The sequence below is a fragment of the Lepidochelys kempii genome, chromosome 3 (genome assembly GCF_965140265.1).
Source record: "Lepidochelys kempii isolate rLepKem1 chromosome 3, rLepKem1.hap2, whole genome shotgun sequence".
Taxonomy (NCBI): Eukaryota; Metazoa; Chordata; order Testudines; family Cheloniidae; genus Lepidochelys; species Lepidochelys kempii.
In genome coordinates, this window is record NC_133258.1 from 1,932,402 (window position 1) to 1,954,956 (window position 22,555).

At 44.6% G+C, this 22,555-nt stretch overlaps 1 protein-coding gene across 15 annotated transcripts in view; it reads right to left on the reverse strand.

Moving 5' to 3' along the window:
• The window catches only part of DTNB (dystrobrevin beta), a 389,020-nt gene that overhangs the window by 68,420 nt on the left and 298,045 nt on the right, over positions 1 to 22,555 (reverse strand). For 14 of the 15 annotated variants that reach the window (XR_012157855.1, XR_012157851.1, XR_012157853.1 and 11 more), the window contains one exon: positions 11,724 to 11,744. The exons of the other annotated variant lie outside the window; for it this stretch is intronic. Coding sequence is in view for 1 of the 14 variants with exons in the window: in XM_073335462.1 (XP_073191563.1) it covers positions 11,724 to 11,744 (21 nt within the window). In the remaining 13 variants the exon portion in view is untranslated. The remainder of the gene's footprint in view (positions 1 to 11,723; positions 11,745 to 22,555) is intronic. 15 annotated transcript variants of the gene reach the window in all.

Below are 22,555 nucleotides of genomic sequence, written 5' to 3' on the forward strand. Positions count from 1 at the left end.
TAGAAGAGAAGAGTGAGAGGGGATTTGATAGCAGCCTTCGACTACCTGAAAGGGGGTTCCAAAGAGGATGGAGCTCGGCTGTTCTCAGTTGTGGCAGATGACAGAAGAAGGAGCAATGGTCTCAAGTTGCAGTGGGAGAGGTCTAGCTTGGATATTAGGAAAAACTATTTCACTAGGAGGGTGGTGAAGCACTGGAATGGGTTACCTAGGGAGGTGGTGGAATCTCCATCCTTAGAGGTTTTTAAGGCCCGGCTTGACAAAGCCCTGCTGGGATGATTTAGTTGGGGCTGGTCCTGCTTTGAGCAGGGGGTTGGACTAGATGACCTCCTGAGGGCTCTTCCAACCCTTATCTTCTGTGATTCTATGACTCTCAATAGGGATCTGCAGAGGCAATTTCACGCAGGAGAAAGGAAGGTTAATTATCTGTAACAGGAATTTTCTGAATATAGCACCTCTTCTGATCCTCATGAGCATCCTCCATCTAGCAAGCCATGAAATGTAGCCCCTAGAGTGAGGCTCCTCTGATGAAGGAGAATTTGTCCACAGTTCTAATTCCAAGTTGAGCCCTTGAGTATTTACAGAAGCACATGAAGGGAAAGTATGTGGACTATTCCTCCAGGACTCTTACATGGGATGGCTTTGAAAATGACTATCGATTAGGTCAGGCCATTTAGTTTACTAGAATGTTCACTAAGGAAGCTAAAGATGCTGCTTCAAAATCCATGACAAGAGAAAATAGTGAATTAGTTCACAGGAGTGGTTAAATAATATCCTAAATGTATGCATTATCTAAATAAAAGGATACACTACCTTTAGGGACAAGCTCATCCTTGGTATAAATCCATGAATGTAGTGTCCAAGTGGGGAGGGGGGTAAGTCAAAAGAGGACTCAAGATTTGGGCACAGTGGAGCTTTGCTGATCCCTAAACATTTGACTAAGGAGCTTGAATTTGTTGGGAAAAGGGAGAGGAAGCCAATGAACAGAGAACGTGAGGGAGGGTCAAAAACTCAGGAAAATATTTGAATTCTTCATGGCATCCATCATGTCCTGGACCATTTATTTCCATGTTTTTATGCAGTCCTAGGGGATACTTTGGCCTGCACTTGGGAAGCTCTGTGCTGGTGCAGTGACCGTGCCAAAGCAGGTGTTGCTGTAGTCTAGGTTGGTGCCAGAATAATAAAGTTCAGTGCTGGTACCATGTGAATGGCTGAAGTTGGCATGATGAAGTCAGAAATACGTCCTGCAGCCACACACGTGTGTCACAGCTTGGCCCTCAACTTAACTTTGGGGGCCAGCAGTAGCACAGCACGTGTAAAAGCCAGTTGCCAAATGCTCCTTTGGTGGCGCAGGAGCCAAAATCTGCCTGGGGCTTGAAGAAAAAATGTATTATTCAAAGAAGAGCTCTCTGCTGCCTCTAAAACGGATACTGCTGACAAATTATAGAAGGCCTTTCAGAAGTTGCATTAGGGAGGGTACTGTGACGCTCTTTCTCATTTGGTAAGAGCCAAAAAGGAAGGTCTGGCTGCCTAGTCCAAGAAGTTAAAGAAGGAAATAGTCAGGAAATGGGAATCCTTCTTTAACTAGACAACCTAATGCAAATCTAAAATCAGTCTTTTAACCCTATCTTTTCTGGCTCTAAATAAAACCTTGGGTCACCAAAGCAAGGGAAAAACTAGTATAGGGAACAGAATACTTGGTACCTCACCAATCCAGATCAGCAAAGTCAAAACCACTGATGAAATAGTCATATCGTTTCTATTCAGCCTCAAATGCAGGAGAAATTCCCTTGAAACAAAACTATTTGTCAACAGATTAAGAACACACTGACGTTTTCCTAGAAAAGTTGATAGAGCTATGGTTATCCATGTTGTGAAAGTTCCCAAGACTCAGTCTTGGGCGACTTCAACATTCATGCTGACAATCTCTCTGTCACTAAAGGCCAAACTTCCAAGAACCTTTACACCTTAGGTTTCTCTCAGATAAACTGTGGACCTACACACACAGCTAGTTATGCTCTGGACCGGATCTTCGGACGGGGCATTGATGCAGAATGCAAAAATATTATTCCCCTGTTAGACAATCTTAGAGATGAAGCTCACTTTGGTATATTATCAGACTAAACTGCACTTGCATAAACCCTGCTTTGAGATGGTGCATCATGTCTACACTATGGGTCTGGAGAGAGTGTGTGCATGGGTGTGGGGAAACAGAGAACAAACTGGGGTGATGGAGGTAATCCTGGATGACACCATCCACCTCAAAGAGATAGAAATTTACAATACAGTTAGCAGCAGAGCAGTTTATGCTCAAATGCATTATTGTGCTATTTTAGACCAAATCTAGGTAATTCTGCTACCTATAATGTGCTTTAGCAAGATGTGCCAGGACCCACTAGAAAAGGAGAACACATATGAGGAAATGAGGTGGAAAGAGGGAGAGCATCCTGCAAGGGAACGAGCCAAAAGAGAGCAATACACTTTGTGTAGCAGATGACAAAACTAGGCCCAAATGGCTGCCATGTGCTACCAACCCTTTTCCCAGTGAAGTGGATTTCACGAGACGTCAAGTAATCCCATGCTGACATTTCCTTATCACTATTAATAAGGGCCATGTGACATATAAACCAATGCTAGATCCAGATATCATTCATGTGGCTTTAATTAGTCCCCCATGCTTGCATAATGACTGGAAGAAAAGTGTTACAGATACATATACAAATGCACTTAGTACTGATTTCTCTGCAATTACAGTAATAATAAGACCACCTAAGTCACACAGGAAGTCTGCGGTGGAACAAGGAATTGAATATGAATCTCCCACATCCTAGGCTGGTGCCTAAACCACTGGATCATCCTGTTAGCAGTATCTCACAGCTCTATTTTATTGGATGTTTAAAAATGTGCTATGTGACTATGACACTGGTGTAAGGTGCATAACTGTTAGTACTGAAGAAAGAAGTAATCTGATTAATCACAGAATAGGAACAGCTGCAATGTAAGTTTCTTCCACACTAATGTGTGTCTACTTGCAGTGAGAAGCAACACTGTTCACTAGAATAAGCTCTGGATCAAAAGCCAGGGACTTTGGATTTCTAATTCCAGTTTTGTCATTAACTTGCTGTTTGGTCGTGAACATGTAACAATCTCTCACTCTCAGTCTTCCCAATCTCTAAAATGGACACAACAATATTTATTTACTTAACTCAGAGATGTGAGGATTAATTTTATAAAGCGTTTTAACGATTTTAAATGCTATAAAAGCATTAAGTCTTACCATTATCTGTCCATGACATATATAATGCATCAGTGTTTAGTCACCACCCCAGCTAGGGAGCAGTTAAAGGAGCTCACGCTCTCAGGGGATGAGTATGCAATGACTCATGCTCCCAGGGGATAAGCATGCTTTGCCTACATCACTCCTGGCTGCTAGGTCAGACCTGCAACTTGACAGTTATAATGAGCAATTCTATTGTTGAAGAGACAGTCCCTATAGGGTGCAAGTTCTGCCTTTATACCTAATTCAATTTGTGGCCTCTGCTGAGACAGGCAACAAAGGGGGCTGTGATAGGCATATTTCCATTAGATGGAACCACTAGGAACCAGGCTTATAGCAAATGTCTTCTTGTTACAATTGACCTGGACTGGTGTTGAATTGGTGACCTAGAAAGCTCCATATCCTATTCCCCACAGCCAGGCAATGCATATCGCAGGAAATACAATGAATCTGAATCCTTAAATAATGGTGTTACACATTCAGATGTATAAAGGTAACGAAAACTGCTTTCAATGGCACAGAGGTGTCATCTGACCCAGAATGGCAGTAGCAGATTTAATTTAGAGCCAGGCTAGTGGAAGGACGTGTACAGAACAAAATCCAACCATGGTAACAGGTGGGTGCACAGCTGAATTGTCTCTTACAAAAGTCACATTTTATGATGTAATTGTTGCAAAAAGCCATTGGTTAAATAACTGTTTAGATTGTGTAGTATCAATCTCCTTCACGTGACATCCACTCCTACAGAGGGTTCCACTGACGAATATCCATTACCTCACCATGGAGCAAGTCTTGTTTTATGCATGTGCCTATGACTATGAAGCACGTTGCCAGGGTGAGAGATGGAAACAGTATAAACTTTTTAAAAAGTCCTCTTCTACCGTACCAACACACAGACTGCAGGAACAGTTCTTAGAGTACAATAGCATGTATTGTACTGCTTCAGGGCTGCTATTTCTATCAGCCAGAGGATTTATGCAGTTTATATAGAACCTTTTCAAACCAGCAGTCCCACCCCCACTCCCACCCCCGACACGGCCATACTATCATAGGTATTTACTGTGGAAGTTTCAACTTACAACACATCCTGTAAGAACTGAAACCCTGATACTTTTAGTAGAAGGGTGGGGACAGGAGACTGGTTTTTATTTTTATAACTTCTTTTTTTTTTTTTTTTTTAAATGATCATGTTGTTAATGACCATTTTGTTTTGGAAGTGAAAAGAGGGGAAATTTGTAAGTCTACCTGCCAAAGGATTACAGCAATTCTTTGTGATCCTTTTCACTGTATACAGACACTTTGTTAGATGAACAAGAGAGCAATAGCACCATAACATATAGAAAAGGGGTCGGCAACCTTCGGCGCACAGCCCATCAGGCTAATCTGGTGGCGGGTCACGAGACAGTTTGTTTACGTTGACCGTCCGCAGGCACAGCCCCCCACAGCTCCCAGTGGCCAGGGACATGCTCACTGCCGCTTCCTGCAGCTCCTATGGGCTGGGGACGGTGAACCGCAGCCACTGGGAGCTGTGGGCAGCCATGTCTGTGGACAGTCAACGTAAACAAAATGTCTCGCGGCCCACCAGTGGATTACCCTGATGGTCCGCGTGCCGAAGGTTGCCAACCCCTGATATAGAAACATATAAAGCCCTTTTCCAAAGGCTCCTGCTGCTGCTGTTATATGTTTTGAAATTATTAGCATCAAATTGGAAAAAAAAATATTTTTAGGGTAAAACAAGTCTCATAACTCATCACTTCTCTGATTATATGTGACCCTTTTAGCATGACCAGCTCAGGATTCTCCCTAAACTGTCCACAATAAAATTATAGTACCACCATAACTTTGCACAGAAGTGAATTCTAGAGTGGAGGTTCTTAATCAGTTTCAATTCTAGCCCTGTTTTCACATACAATATGTACGTTTTTAAAAAATTCATTGGTCTCTTTCTGAAGGTGAATCTGTTTTGAAAATTTGAGCAATCCCTCCCGCTGTTTTTGAGTTCTAAAGATTAAAACAATTCTAGCCACACTTCTTTTGTACAGAGCTGTGTTATAAATGACAGCAGCTTGAAAGTTGAAATTTGGTATTGGACATAGTTCTCAGTGAGGGCAAGGTTTGAAAAACACGAATTTGAACAAAGTCATGCCTATTTCACACTGCATTTGGAGTATATGCAGGACAAAATGTTGTTAGGTACAGAGGCACTTGATTCCGGAAAGACATGTAGAATGGCCACTTTGCATAAGGTTCTGAGCTGTGACTGATACCCCTTAAAGGGTCACAGCCAATTTAAAATCACATTTCTACCTGACAGTTTTTTACCTCGTTTTATGACAACCACCACCTAAGATTACTACAACTCAAAGCTATAGGGAAAAATCCCTCTCTCTCCCTTTTCAGTTTATTTTGTGCATTTGACAGCACTTCTCAAACGGGCATCCGCAAGGGTACTTCAGGGGTCTGTGGGCCCCACTGATCAACTCCACCCCCTCCCTCTCTCCCTTCCTCTACCCCAGCACCTCCTGCATGCCGGTGAATAGCTCTTCAGTGGGCGGCGTGCGGGAGGCACTAGGAGAGAGGGAGGGAGGGGGAGGAGCGGGGCAGGGTGTGCTTGTGGGAGGGGGCGGAATCATGTCCCGGGCCGCTAGCCCAGCTGATCAACTTCTCCCTCTCCCTCCCAGTGCCTCCTGCATGCCGGGGAACAGCTGTTCAGCAGCGTGCAGGAGGTGCTGGGAGGGAGGGGGAGGAGCGGGGATGGGGCGCTCGGGAGCGGAAAGAGGTGGTGAAGAGGAGGGGTAGGGGGGAGTGGGGACAGGAAGAGGTGGAGTGGGGACTTGGGGGAAGGGGTGGAGAGGGGCCAGGGCCTGCGGCTGAACAGGGGTCTTGGGGGTCCACAAAATTTTTAACTCAAAATGGGGGTCCTCGGGTTGCTAAAGTTTGAGAACTGCTGATATAGACAATCACTCTTTCTGTGTATAAGGGTCTTACACATGCTCCAAGAGGGGCAACAAAGACATTGTGATTGTAAAACCAATGAAGTGCCTGAAACTAATTTAAACTTATTTGCTGAAACTGACTAGATTTCAAGCTGACTATGTCCCTTTAAGCTGGGTTCTCCCAGCCCACCAGCCCTTCTGTTCTCCAGTATTGTGTTTATTTGAATACTTGGAATAAATGGTTGACAGTAAATTTACTGAAGTAGCAGAGAAGCCAGTTTTGGCCCGTTAAATTCTACAAGAAGAACCAGAGCTGCCTTTCGCCTCTCCTCTTCAGTGTGAAGAAGTACCAAGACCACCACCCTCTTCCTGAAAACTAATGGTCTCAGTAGACAATATGATGTGGGGTTCTCATTTAAGTGGCTTTGATTGAAGCAGAGCAATGCATGCTGGAACTTGTAGTTTTTTTCAGGCTGCACCTTTGTATTACAGATGAGGGCAGCTGCAACCTGCTCCAGTTCCTGCAAACTAGGCACCACACTCAGATTTATTTAATACAAATTACTAACGTGACCTTTGGTTGGTCTAAGTTTGGTTACTGTTATTTCAAATCCTTATAGTTTCTGAGGCAACAAATTCCAAAGCAGCAGGACTATATAGTGAAGTAATGTGCTGTTAACATTTTAGTAAGAGGCCCCCTCCACCCCAAGTTTTCTCTCAGTTGCTGATAAACACGATATCCCACGGTATGTGGACTGCAGACAGGAGGGAGGAAGAATTTGGGAATCTGGAAAAAGGCTAATGTAGTGCCAATCTTTAAAAAAGGGAAGGAGGAGGATCCTGGGAACTACAGGCCAGTCAGCCTCACTTCAGTCCCCGGAAAAATCATGGAGCAGGTCCTCAAAGAATCAATCCTGAAGCACTTAGAGGAGAGGAAAGTGATCAGGAACAGTCAGCATGGATTCACCAAGGGAAGGTCATGCCTGACTAATCTAATCGCCTTCTATGATGAGATTACTGGTTCTGTGGATGAAGGGAAAGCAGTGGATGTATTGTATCTTGACTTTAGCAAAGCTTTTGACACGGTCTCCCACAGTATTCTTGTCAGCAAGTTAAAGAAGTATGGGCTGGATGAATGCACTATAAGGTGGATAGAAAGCTGGCTAGATTGTCGGGCTCAACGGGTAGTGATCAATGGCTCCATGTCTAGTTGGCAGCCGGTGTCAAGTGGAGTGCCCCAGGGGTCGGTCCTGGGGCTGGTTTTGTTCAATATCTTCATAAATGATCTGGAGGATGGTGTGGATTGCACTCTCAGCAAATCTGCGGATGATACTAAACTGGGAAGAGTGGTAGATACGCTGGAGAGCAGGGATAGGATACAGAGGGACCTAGACAAATTGGAGGATTAGGCCAAAAGAAATCTGATGAGGTTCAATAAGGATAAGTGCAGGGTCCTGCACTTAGGACGGAAGAACCCAATGCACAGCTACAGACTAGGGACCGAATGGCTAGGCAGCAGTTCTGTGGAAAAGGACCTAGGGGTGACAGTGGACGAGAAGCTGGATATGAGTCAGCAGTGTGCCCTTGTTGCCAAGAAGGCCAATGGCATTTTGGGATGTATAAGTAGGGGCATAGCGAGCAGATCGAGGGACGTGATCGTCCCCCTCTATTCGACATTGGTGAGGCCTCATCTGGAGTACTGTGTCCAGTTTTGGGCCCCACACTACAAGAAGGATGTGGATAAATTGGAGAGAGTCCAGCAAAGGGCAACAAAAATGATTAGGGGTCTGGAACACATGACTTATGAGGAGAGGCTGAGGGAGCTGGGATTGTTTAGCCTGCAGAAGAGAAAAATGAGGGGGGATTTGATAGCTGCTTTCAACTACCTGAGAGGTGGTTCCAGAGAGGATGGTTCTAGACTATTCTCAGTGGTGGAAGAGGACAGGACAAGGAGTAATGGTCTCAAGTTGCAGTGGGGGAGGTTTAGGTTGGATATTAGGAAAAACTTTTTCACTAAGAGGGTGGTGAAACACTGGAATGCGTTGCCTAGGGAGGTGGTGGAATCTCCTTCCTTAGAAGTTTTTAAGGTCAGGCTTGACAAAACCCTGGCTGGGATGATTTAATTGGGGATGGGTCCTGCTTTTGAGCAGGGGGTTGGACTAGATGACCTCCTGAGGTCCCTTCCAACCCTGATATTCTATGATTCTATGATTCTTCATTTGTTTTCATATTCAAACTACAATGAGTTTCAATACCTGTAGTAGAGAGAGCCTGGAGCACTGGGCCTAGTGCAAGCCCTGAGGCCTGAACCAGAGGCTGTAAACCAAAGTCAGGCAATGTATTAAACCAGACGATTACAAGTTCACTGCCCACTGCACTGCCCGGAATTGTTGCTATATAATAAGCACTAAATATTTACCCAGCCAGTACAAATACCACACTAGGTAGTACTATCATGGTCTGCTAAACCAGCTATCTACACAAAGCTGGGGACAACACTAGGGTGACCAGGTGTCCGGTTTTCGATCAGAACACCTGGTTGAAAAGGAATCCTAGGGGCTCTGGTCAGCACTGCTGACCGGACTGCTGACTGTCCTATTGGCGGCTCTGCCCAGTGGTGCTGGCAGGCTCCCTGCTAGCCTCCACACCGTGCAGCTACCGGGAAGCAGCCAGCATGTCCCCCCTCTGGCTCCTATGCATAGGGGGAAGCCAGGGGGGCTCTAATAAGTGCAGCCAATGTGAGCTGCAGGGGCGGCGCCTACAGACAGGGCAGCATGCAGAGCCACCTGGCCGCACCTCCGCGTAGCAGCCAGAGAAGGGACATGCTGCTGCTTCCGGGAGCTACTTAAGGTAAGCGCTGCCCAGAGCATGCACCCCTGACTCCCTCCCATGCCTCAAATCCCTGCCCCAGCCCTGATTCCCCTCCTACCCTCTGAACCCCTCAGTCCCAGCCCAGAGCACCCTACTGTACCCCAAACCCCTCATCCCCAGCCCCACCCCAAAGCCCGCACCCTCAACTGGAGCTTCATCCTCCTCCGCAACACAACCTCCTGCCCCAGCCCTGATCTCCATCCCGCCCTCCAAACCCCTCGGTCCCAGCCTGGACCACCCTCCTACACCCCAAACCCCTCATCCCCGCCCCACCCCAGAGTCTGCACCCCCAGCCAGAGCTCTTACCCCCCCACCCCAGCCCCCTGAGCCAGCCTGGTGAAAATGAGAGTGAGTGAGGGTGGGGAGAGTGAGTGACAGAGGGAGGGGGGATGGAGTGAGTGGGGGCGTGGCCTTGGAAAAGGGGTGAGGCAGGGTCGGGCAAGGGTGTTCAGTTTTGTGCGAGTAGAAAGTTGGCAACCCGAGAGACCACACAACCCCACAACCCCCCCCCACACACACACACGCAGGCAAGCCAACTAACAACAATAACCAGGAAGGAGGCAGCGGCACTGGGAAAACAAATGTTAATTATCCTACACTTCCATGGAAATGTTTATTCCTGAAAATTATCCTGAAACCTCTCCTGCACATCATCAAGGATCTACAACCTATCCTGAAGGACGACCCATTACTCTCACAGATCTTGGCAGACAGGCCAGTCCTTGCTTACAGACAGCCCCCCAACCTGAAGCAAATACTCACCAGCAACCACTCACCACACCACAGAACCACTAACCCAGGAACCTATCCTTGCAACAAAGCCCGTTGCCAACTGTGTCCACATATCTACTCAGGGGACACCATCATAGGGCCTAATCACAGCAGCCACACTATCAGAGGCTCGTTCACCTGCACATCCACCAATGTGATATATGCCATCATGGACCAGCAATGCCCCTCTGCCATGTACATTGGCCAAACCAGACAGTCTCTACATAAAAGAATAAATGGACACAAATCAGAGGTCAAGAATTATAACATTCAAAAACCACTTGGAGAACACTTCAATCTCTTTGGTCACTCGATTACAGACCTAAACGTGGCAATTCTTCAACAAAAAACTTCAAAAACAGACTCCAACGAGACCCTCCCTCCCCCGCTCTCTTGCTGGTAATAGCTCACCTTACCTGATCACTCTGGTTACAGTGTGTATGGTAACACCCATTGTTTCATGTTCTCTATGTATATAAATCTCACCACTCTATTTTCCACTGAATGCATCCGATGATCATAATGGTCCCTTCTGACCTTAGTATCTATGAATCTATGAAGTGAGCTGTAGCTCACGAAAGCTTATGCTCAAATACATTTGTTAGTCTCTAAGGTGTCACAAGTCCTCCTTTTCTTCTTGAGTATATGGCAATGTTCAGCGTTTGCAATTTGATGGGGAAGAGGAGTAAAGACCTTATCTGGGTGTCTTGGGGTTTTTCTTCCCCCAGGAAACATTCTGTACCTACCTGTTTGGTGTAATCTGGTCCATTCCTAAAAGTCACAAGTTTTTTCACAGAGGTATTTTTATGAACCCCAGGATAAATCTTCTCTGAACAGGATGATTTAGCCACATCTAGAGAGGAGCGAACTCCAGCACAAGGAAGGAAATCACCACAATTTTCCCTTCAATTTGGTGAAGGACTTTTAATATGGGGCTCCCAGGAGCCACCAAAGGTCAGGTCCAGCACATTACTGATGTAGTGTGACTCAGAGGCTTCATCGATAGAAGCTGTATACACAGGTACATCTTCTTCCCAGAAATAAGTTATATGAATATTTTCAAGCTGTGTAAGGTATATATGGCAGATAAACCACCAAAGTGAACACAGGATTAATCTTCATAACTCTATGTGCACAAAGAAGAACAGCCAGGGTGTGCTAAAAACGTGTGCTGCTGAAGAAAAATAACTGAATATAAGGCTGTTCCTTAAACAGAAAAAGGGCTCCCTCTGGAGTGGATCACAAAGTTAACACTGGATTTAAATTTTAGTAGGAGGGTAATGGAAATGGAAATCAGTAACAGCAAAGCATTCTTGTCTCTCATTAGTTTGCACATTTTGTTTGCAATAAGCGCAAAACAGACTAGTCTAGTGGGACTATATCAAGGCTACACGACACGAAGCCACGCCTAGAGTATCAAAATTAGTTTTCATGCATGGACTTGTACATGGCAAACAGGCAAATTCTAGGTTATTCAAAGAGACAAGAAAGCTATCAAAATACTTCAGAGAAACTCTCAGAATATGGAGTAAAACAAGCTGAGAATCTGCCTTTTCAATCTGGTTGATCATGCACTTTTCTAAAAAACAAACAAATATTCTCACTGGTCATGTACTCAAGGCAATAAACTTAATTTGAAAGGGGAGGAAAATAAGCTCACAGTACTTTATTAAGAACATGCTCCACTGGGAACTGAAGAGCTCTGGTTTGGAATTTCAAAAATGAGAAAGACCCCATAGCAGCAACTTTACACTAGCCACGAAGAAAAAGTAATGCATGGTTTATTTACACATATCCCATAGGACAAAAAATGTGTTTTCATGCAGAACCCACCCCCAAGTTAGATCAACTACACACTGAAATCAACTTACTGCCTGCTTTTGTTCTTCTTCCTACAAATGTTGGCAACAGAAAAAGGTGAAAAGAAAAACAAAGATATATTAATCATCATGTTAAAAGGAAACAAACAAACATACAACAGAAGAAATGAAGGAACAGGCAGATGGTAAATTGTAGAAACATCTGTAGATGTAACATGAAACAAAGACACAGTAGCTGTGGGGAGAAAGCAGAGATGCAGTTTGTTCCATGTCTCAAAAGGAGATCTATGTCTATGATGTGCACCTGTGTTAGGTGGTAGAATACATTGAGCAGATCTCAGAGTGATCCCTTCCCTCCCAAAACACCCTTAGTGCCCTCAGCACCTCCTTTGGACTCAGGTGATCCATCAGTTCTCTCTCTTCAACACCTACACTCCTTGAGGCCCTCAACCTTTCAGCGAAGAAGGTCTAAACTAAATCTCTCTTTAAATCTATAAATGTTAGCCATGAAACTGTTTGAAGGGTACTGTTTGCACCGGAGTACTGTCATGGATAGATATAAACTGTTCAGGAAGGACAGGCACGGCAGAAAAGGTGGGGGAGTTGCATTGTGTATATATGTATATATGTATATATATATATATATATATATACACATTGTATGACTGCTTAGAGCTCCCATATGAAACTGCAGAAAAACCTGAGTGTCTCTGGATTAAGTTTAGAAGCGTGAGCAACAAGGGTGATGTCATGGTGGGAGTCTGCTATAGACCACCAGATTAGGGGGATGAGGTGGATCAGGCTTTTTTCCGGCAACTCATGGAAGTTACTAGATCGCAGGCCCTGGTTCTCATGGGAGACTTCAATCACCCTGATATCTGCTGGGAGAGCAATACAGCAGTACACAGACAATCCAGGAAGTTTTTGGAAAGTTTAGGGGACAATTTCCTGGTGCAAGTGCTGGAGGAACCAACTAGGGGCAGAGCTCTTCTTGACCTGCTGCTCACAAACCAGGAAGAATTAGTAGGGGAAGCAAAAGTGGATGGAAACCTGGGAGGCAGTGACCATGAGATGCTTGAGTTCAGGATCCTGACACAGGGAAGAAAGGAGAGCAGCAGAATATGGACCCTGGACTTCAGAAAAGCAGACTTTGACAACCTCAGGGAACTGATGGGCAGGATCCCCTGGGAGAATAACATGAGGGGGAAAGGAGTCCAGCAGAGCTGACTGTATTTTAAAGAATCCTTATTGAGGTTACAAGGACAAACCATCCCGATGTGTAGAAAGAATAGTAAATACGGGAGGTGACCAGCTCGGCTTCACAGTGAAATCCTTGCTGATCTTGAACACAAAAAAGAAGCTTACAAGAAGTGGAAGATTGGACAAATGACCAGGGAAGCATATAAAAATATTGCTCTGGCACGCAGGAGTGAAATCAGGAAGGCCAAATCACACCTGGAGTTGCAGCTAGCAAGAGATGTTAAGAGTAACAAGAAGGGTTTCTTCAGGTATGTTAGCAACAAGAAGAAAGTCAAGGAAAGTGTGGGCCCCTTACTGAATGAGGGAGGCAAGCTAGTGACAGAGGACGTGGAAAAAGCTAATGTACTCAATGCTTTTTTTGCCTCTGTCTTCATGAACAAGGTCAGTTCCCAGACTGCTGCACTGGGCAGCACAGCATGGGGAGGAGGTGACCAGCCCTCTGTGAAGAAAAAAGTGGTTCGGGACTATTTAGAAAAGCTGGACGAGCACAAGTCCATGGGGCTGGATGCGCTGCATCTGAGAGTGGTAAAGGAGTTGGTGGATGCGATTGCAGAGCCATTGGTCATTATCTTTGAAAACCTCATGGCGATCGGGGGAGGTCCCGGATGATTGGAAAAAGGCTAATGTAGTGCCCATCTTTAAAAAAGGGAAGAAGGAGGATCCTGGGAACTACAGGCCAGTCAGCCTCACCTCAGTACCTGGAAAAATCATGGAGCAGGTCCTCAAGGAATCAATTCTGAAGCACTTAGAGGAGAGGAAAGTGATCAGGAAGAGTCAGCATGGATTCACCCAGGGCAAGTCATGCCTGACTAAACTAATTGCCTTCTATGACGAGATACTGGCTCTGTGGATGAGGGGAAAGCAGTGGATGTGTTATTCCTTGACTTTAGCAAAGCTTTCGACACGGTCTCCCACAGTATTCTTGCCAGCAAGTTAAAGAAGTATGGGCTGGATGAATGCACTATAAGGTGGATAGAAAGCTGGCTAGATTGTCGGGCTCAACGGGTAGTGATCAATGGCTCCATGTCTAGTTGGCAGCCGGTATCAAGTGGAGTGCCCCAAGGGTTGGTCCTGGGGCCAGTTTTGTTCAATATCTTCATTAATTATCTGGACGATGGGGTGGATTGCACCCTCAGTAAGTTTACAGATGACTCTAAACTGGGAGGAGAGGTAGATACGCTGGAGGGTAGGGATAAGATACAGAGGGCCCTAGACAAATTAGAGGACTGGGCCAAAAGAAATCTGATGAGGTTCAACAAGGACAAGTGCAGAGTCCTGCATTTAGGATGGAAGAATCCCATGCACCGCTACATGGGACCGAATGGCTTGGCAGCAGTTCTGCAGAAAAGGACCTATGGGTGACAGTGGACGAGAAGCTGGATATGAGTCAACAGTGTGCTGTTGTTCCCAAGAAGGCCAATGGCATTTTGGGATGTATAAGTAGGGGCAGTGCCAGCAGATCGAGGGATATGATCATCACCCTCTATTCGACATTGGTGAGGCCTCATCTGGAGTACTGTGTCCAGTTTTGGGCCCCGCACTTCAAGAAGGATGTGGATAAATTGGAGAGAGTCCAGCGAAGGGCAACAAAAATGATTAGGGGACTGGAACACATGAGTTATGAGGAGAGGCTGAGGGAGCTGGGATTGTTTAGCCTGCAGAAGAGAAGAATGAGGGGGGATTTGATAGCTGCTTTCAACTACCTGAAAGGGGGTTCCAAAGAGGATGGCTCTAGACTGTTCTCAATGGTAGCAGATGACAGAACGAGGAGTAATGGTCTCAAGTTGCAGTGGGGGAGGTTTAGATTGGATATTAGGAAAAACTTTTTCACTAAGAGGGTGGTGAAACACTGGAATGCGTTACCTAGGGAGGTGGTAGAATCTCCTTCCTTAGAGGTTTTTAAGGTCAGGCTTGACAAAGCCCTGGCTGGGATGATTTAACTGGGAATTGGTCCTGCTTTGAGCAGGGGGTTGGACTAGATGACCTTCTCGGGTCCCTTCCAACCTTGATATTCTATGATTCTATGATTTTGGTGAGGTCTCATCTAGAGTACTGTGTCCAGTTTTGGGCCCCACATTATAAGAAGGATGTGGAAAAATTGGAAAATGTCTAGCGGAGGGCAACAAAAATTATTAGGGGACTGGAACACATGACTTATGAGGAGAGGCTGAAAGAACTGGGATTGTTTAGTCTGCCGAAGAGAAGGGTGATGGGGGATTTGATAGCTGCTTTCAACTTCCTGAAAGGGGGTTCCAAAGACGATGGAACTCAGCTGTTCTCAGTGGTGGCAGATGACAGTACAAGGAGCAATGGTCTCAAGTTGCAGTGGGGGAGGTTTAGGTTGGATATTAGAAAACACTACTTCACTAGGAGGGTGGTGAAGTACTGGAATGGGTTACCTAGGGAGTTGGTGGAATCTCCTTCCTTAGAGGTTTTTAAGGTCAGGCTTGACAAAGCCCTGGCTGTGATGATTTAGTTGGGAATTGGTCCTGCTTTGAGCAGGGGGTTGGACTAGATGACCTCCTGAGGTCCCTTCCAACCCTGATATTCTATGATTCTATGAATACTCAGTGATGCACAGTGCTTGTGACAGAACAGCATAAAATCTCTGCTGCACTTTCACTCTTTGTCAAACTGAAGCCATAGCCAGGGACCTCCTGTCACTGGCCCATAGTGACCTTTGCAGATCAGGGTAAAAAAGGCAAGTTGGTACAATGTCAGACATCCAAAGCAGTGGAATGGAAGGAGAGGAGAACTGGGAAAGTAAACACGAGCTCCAAAGGTATGGACTAAATAAAAAAATATGCAGGGAAAAACCTGATTCCTGCACCGCTATAGAGTAACTGTGATGAATGGGGGTCACTGCTGAAAGCGTGATGCTTGAGTAAGGCACGAATGAATGAAGTCACCTTCGTCTGAATGACAGAAACGTGTATTCAGTGACCTGCTGGGCTAGTACAGCTACACTTTTATTTCGACTGCTGAGCATGAGCAACATAATCTAGATTTCTTTTACAAACTCCTGACATTTTCAGAGAGAATTTGCCCCTGCACTCCATAAAGCAGTGGGAACACTGAGAGCAATTAAATAATAAATGAACCCAGGAAAACAACGAGCTATTCTCTAGCTTTAGTAGTCACCACTGCCACTTTTGAGGTTCATAGATTCCAAGGCCACATGGGACAGTTGTGATCATCTACTCTGACCACCTGTCTAACACTGCTATCATATAACATCTCCAAAAGAATTCCTTTTGAACTATGGTATATCTTTTAGAAAAACATCCACTTACGATTTAAAAATGGCAAGTGATGGAAAATCCAGCAAGACCCTTTGTAAAACTGTTACAGTGTATACTTTACTTCCAGTCTGCATTTGTCTAGCTTTAACTTCCAGCCACTGAAACTTGTTAAGGATTGTCTGGTAGACTGAAAAGCCTATTATCAAATATTTCTTCCCTATGTAGGGACTTTTACAGACTGTAATCTAGTCACCTCTTAACCTTCTCTTTGTTAAGCTAAATTAAACTTTTTGAGGATACTGGTGAGGACAGTGGCTCATGTCATACGTGTCGGTGCTACCACAATGTGAATAATAAAATTTGCAGTTTAATTTTGCCGCCTGTTTTTCTGTGCTCAACTTGAGTTCCCTCATGCCTGATTTTTAGAGGTATTGAAAGCATGCCGCCATCTTTATCTTCAGCTAGAGTTTTAGATGCCCTGCACCTCTGAAATGGGCATCCAAAACTGAAACACACAAAACCAACGAACACTTCTCCCCTTACTTTTTTCTTTCTAAGATATAAACAACAAAATTAGATACTAGCAATCGCTACTTGACAGTTATCTTTAATGCACAGTGGCAGGGTGCTTTCAGTGGTTGGCCTCTGGCTCTGGACTTTGCCCCTCCTACTGGTCTGTGAGAGTTTGGGTAGGCCAACCTCCTTTCCTGGGCTTCAGCCTGAGTGGTTGGTTATGGGAATGATATATAGATCAGCAGTGAATGAGAGTTTTCCAATGTAGACTTTGGTCATGAAATCCTATGTTATGACTTAATTTTGGTACCCAGAGACTCTGATTAATTCACCTTATGTTTGCATTATGCTTTGAACATGTAAATTATTATTAATTAGCACTTATACTTTTAAAAAAAGATAAATGGAATTCCGTTTTTCAGGTCATCATCCCATAAAAAGAGTTTTATTCTTTGCCTTCTAAATGGCCAAGTCATTAATATTTGAAATCCACTTTCTGCACACACATAATGACTAGGGCTGTCAATTAATTGCAGTTAACTCCCGTGATTAACTCAAAAAATGTATCACGATTAAAAAAACTAATTGTGATTAATCATAGTTTTAATTGCAATGTTAAACAATAGAATACCAATTGAAATTTATTAAATATTTTTGGATGTTTTTCTACATTTTCAAATATACTGATTTCTATTACAACATAGAATACAAAGTGTAAAGTGCTCACTTTATATTATTACTTTTATTACAAATATTTGCACTGTAAAAATGATAAACAAAAGAAACAGTATTTTTCAATTCACCTCATACAAGTATTGTAGTGCAATCTTTTTGTCGTGAAAGTGCAACTTACAAATGTATTTTTTTGTTACATAACTGCACTCAAATAAAACAACGTAAAACTGTAGCGCTTACAAGTCCACTCAGTCCTACTTCTTGTTCAGCCAATTGCTAAGACAAACAAGTTTGTTTAATTTACCGGAGATACTGCTGCCCTTCTTATTTACAATGTCACCCGAAAGTGAGAACAGGTGTTTGCAGGGCACTTTTGTAGCCAGCATTGTAAGGTATTTACGGGCCAGAGATGCTAAACATTCATATTCCCCTTCATGCTTTGGCCACCATTCCAGAGGACATGCTTCCATGTTGATGATGCTCGTTAAAAATAATGCATTAATTAAATTTGTGATTGAACTCCTTGGGGGAGAACTGTATGTCTCCTACTCTGTTTTACCCGCATTCTGCCATATATTTCATGTTATAGAAGCCTCAGATGATGACCCAGCACATGTTGTTTGTTTTAAGAACACTTTCACTGCAGATTTCACAAAAAACAAAGAAGGTACCAATATGAGGTTTCTAAAGATAGCTTCAGCACTCTACCTAAGTCTTAAGAATCTGAAGTGCCTTCCAATATCTGAGAGGGACAAGGTGTGAAGCATGCTTTCAGAGGTCTTAAAAGAGCAACACTCCGATGCGGAAACTACAGACCCGAACCACCAAAAGAGAAAATCAACCTTCTGTAGGTGGCATCTGACTCAGATGATGAAAATGAACATGTATTGGTCCACAGTGTTTTGGATGGTTGTAGAGCAGAACCCATTATCAGCATGGAGTCATGTCCTCTCAAATGGTGGTTGAAACATGAAGGGACATATGAATCTTTAGCCCATCTGGCACATAAATATCTTGCGGCGCCGGTTACAACAGTGCCATGCGAACACCTGTTCTCACTTTCAGGAAATATTGTAAACAAGAAGCGGGCAGCATTATCTCCCGTAAATTAAACAAACTTGTTTGTCTGAGCGATTGGCTGAACAAGAAGTAGGACTGACTGGACTTGTAGGCTCTAAAATTTTACACTGTTTTACTTTTGAATGCAGTTTTTTCTTGTACATAATTCTACAATTGTAAGTTCAACTTTCATGGTAAAGAGATTGCACTACAGTACTTGTAATGGGGGAATTGAAAAATGCTATTTCTTTTGTTTTTTACAGTGCAAATATTTGTAATAAAAATAAATATAAAGTGAGCACTATACACTTTGTATTCTGTGTTGTAATTCAAATCAATATATTTGAAAATGTAGAAAATATCAAAAACTATTTAAATAAATGATATTCTATTATAGTTTAACAGTGGGATTAATCGTCCGATTAATTGCAATTAATTTTTTTAATCACACGATTAATCGAGATTAATTTTTTAAATTGATTGACATCCCTAGTAATGACCCTTATGAACATAAGAATGCCATAGGGTCACACCAATCATCCACCTAGCTAAGTATCCTGTCTTCCAACAGTGACCAGTGACAGAGGTTTCAGAGAAGAGAAGGTTACTCGCCATGTGAAGTAACTGAGATTCTTTGAGATGTGTGTCCCTGTGGGTGCTCCATTTTAGGTGTTCGTGTGCCCTTGCACTTGTCCTCGGAGACTTTTGGTAGCAGTGCCCTGTTGGGTCGCACATGCGTGGTCCCCATCTTGTGCTGCTTCAGGCAGTTAACTGATACTGTGGGACCAAAACCCACTCTGTTCCTTCTCTACTGCAGAGACTGAGTAAGAAACGCCGAAGTTGAGGGGAGGAGGGAGCGTAGTGGAGCACCCTCAGTTACTGCACAAGGTGAGTAACCTTCTCTTCTTCGAGTGATGCCCTGTGGTTGCTTCATTTTAGATGACTTCAGAGCAGTGCCTTCTGGTGGAAGGAGGGGGCTTTGGAGTTGAAGTCGTGACAGATCACAGAAGAGAAAGTCTAAACGAGGTACCAGATGTTGCCTGCTGCTCTAACGCATAGTGCTGTGTAAAGGTATGGGCTGAGGCCCACGTAGCACCTCCACAAATGTCTGTGACGGGTACATTGTTCAGGAAAGCCGTGGAGGCTGACAGGCTCCAGTGGGATGTGTGAAAATCCCCTTGGGGGGTTGGCAGGCACACTGATAGCATATTTTTTTGCAATCAGAAATCCACTTGGAGAATCCTTGTTTAGATATGGCACTCCCTTTGGCACGTTTGGTGATGGAGATGAATAGTCTGGAAGATTTACAAAATGGTCTTGTTCTGTCTATGTAAAAGGCTAATGCCCCCTGTACATTGAGAGTATGAAGTGTGGACTGCATTCTATCTGTGTGGTGTTTGGGGTAGAATGTCGGTAAGTAAATGGGTTGGTTAAGGTGGAAAACTGAGATGACTTTCGGTAAAACTTGGGGTGCAGTGTCAGGGATACTTTATCTTTAAAAAATAGCCATGTATGGGGGATCTGCCTTGAAGGCCCCCAGCTCTCCTACACATCTGGCAGATATAATTGCCACAAGGAATGCCTCTTTCATGGAAAGGTGTAGCAGTAAGCATGTCGCCATGGGTTCAAATGGGGAATGGGTGAGGGCCTGAAGGACCAGGGTGAGGTCCCATTGTGTAGTGAGAGTGAGATGGATGCCATCTGTTTCTGTTGGCGCCATGCTTCAAATCACCACCACTTGAGCATGTACGTGTGTCGGGTAGTTGCTCTACGATTATTTAATAATATGTTTTGTACCTCTTCCGAGCAGGTCATCTCAGGTCCTGTGAGCCATGGAGGAGCCATGCTCTGAGATGGAGTTTTTGCAGGTCCGGATGCAGGACATGACCTGAGTCCTGGGACAGCAGATGAGGCCGAAGTTGGAGTGTGATTGGTGGATGCACAGCCATCCTAAGGAGGTAAGGACACCAGGATTGGTGAGACCATGCGGGGGCTATTAGGATAACTGTGGTCCCATCCTGCCTGATCTTGTGGATCACTCGGATCAGGAGAGGGATGGGAGGGAAGGCATATAGGAGGGAAGGTTCCACTCGAGGAGGAATGTGTCATCTAAGGACTGTATGCCGAGACCTGCCCTGGAGCAAAACCGGGGGCATTTGGTATTTTGTGTGATTGCAAAGAGGTCTATTGCTGGGAACCCCCACTATTGAAATATGTGTTGAAGTACTCTGTTGCCGAGCTGCCACTCATGGTCCTGAGAAAAATGCCTGCTTAAGGCATCCGCAGTGATGTTCTGGCATCCAGGTAGGTAAGACGTGGAGATGTGGATATTGTGTCTGATGTATCATTGCCAGACTTTTATGGCTTCCATGCATAGGGAGTGTGATTGTGCTCCCCTTGTCTGTTTATATAAAACATACAGTCTATGTTGTCCATAAGGATCTGAATGGCCTTGTCTTTGATGAGTGGTAGGAAGTGGGTGCAGGTGTTGTGGATGGCTCGTAGTTCTAATAGATTTATATGTAGAAAGGATTCTGCAGGAAACCAGAAGCCCTGGATAGAATGTGGATGCAAGTGTGCCCTCCCCCCCAAGAGTGAGGCATCTGTAATGATGGTTAGTGTCAGCGTCTTCTGAAGGAAGGGCACCCCTGTGCATACGTTGGCTCATTGTGTCCATCAGAGTAGGGAGTCCTTTATTTTGAAAGGCATCATGAGATGCTTGTTTATGCTGGGTCTGTGTGGGACATAATTCATATGGTGCCATCCTTGCAGGCAACACATGTTTAATCTGGCATGTCTGCCGACAAACATTGTGGCTGCCATGTGACCAACAAGTTGCAGGCAACTCCTGGCTGATATCTGTGGACTATTTCATACCGTGGATATGAGGCTGGTGAGAGTGAGAAACCGTTGCCTTGGTAGAGAGGCTATGGCCTCGGTAGAATTGAGATGGGCCCCAATGAACTCCAACTCGTGCACTGGAGTTAGGGTGGACTTTTCAGTATTTATTTGGAGGCCCAATCTCATGAAGAGGGTTACCATCTGTTCGGTGGCTTGTATTGCTGCCAGCTGTGTTGACACTTTTAGCAGGCAGTCGTCCAAGTATGGGAATATCAAAATTGCATTTTTGCGCAGGTATGCTGCAACCACAGCCAGTACCTTCGAAAACACTCGAGGGGCAGTAGAGAGGCCGAAGGGAAGGACCTTGTATTGGAAGTGGTCCTGTCCAACGGTAAAACCTGCGATGAGAGGGATGTATCGTTACATGAAAATACGCATTCCTCAGGTAGAGGCCCGAGAACCAATCCCCTCTTTCTAGAGCTGGGATTATGGTGCCTAGTGTGACCATCTTGAATCGTTGTGTTTTGACAAACTTGTTGAATCATCATAGATCGAGAATTGGTCTCCTTCCAACAGACTTTTTCTTTGTGAAAAAATAGTGGAAGTAAAATCCTCTCCCTCTGTGTTCTGTTGGAACGGGTTCTACTGCTCTTAGCTGTATGAGGTGGCTTACCCCCTTGAGCAGTAGAGACTCGTGAGAAGGGTCCCTGAAGAGGGACAGGGAGGGAGCACAGGTAGGGGTTTGGAAAAAAAAAAGGTGGGGAGGGAGTAACCAGTTTGTATGATTTCTAGCACCAATTTGTCAGATGTGATGGTCTTCCAGATTGGATAAACTGGAAGTAGACGATCTCCGAATGGTTGGGAGAGAGATGGTGTCACCAGCACAGATAGGCCTGGGGTTCTCGTGCCCTCAACCATGGATTCAAATTTGTTGTTTGGAGGTTGATGGTTGGGATGCAGCTAGTGAAAAAGTAGATTGGCATCCCCTTGGGGACCTGTGTTTGCGGGCTTATGACTCAAATCATGTTGTTGTTGTTGAGAATATATGGTCTGGCGGTAGCATTGGGGTACATAATAATTTCTCTATTTTTTCTTGGGTTTGGGTGTATAGATTCCCAAGGATTGGAGTGTCACTTGTGAATCCTTGAGCAAGTGGAGAGAGTCATCTGTTTTTTTGGTGAAGAGTTTGGGACCTTCAAATGGCAAATCCTCATCTGTGGATTGAGCCTCCTTAGGAAAGCTGGAGAGATGGAGCCATGAGGCCCTCTCATCATGACAGCCATCGCAACTGAT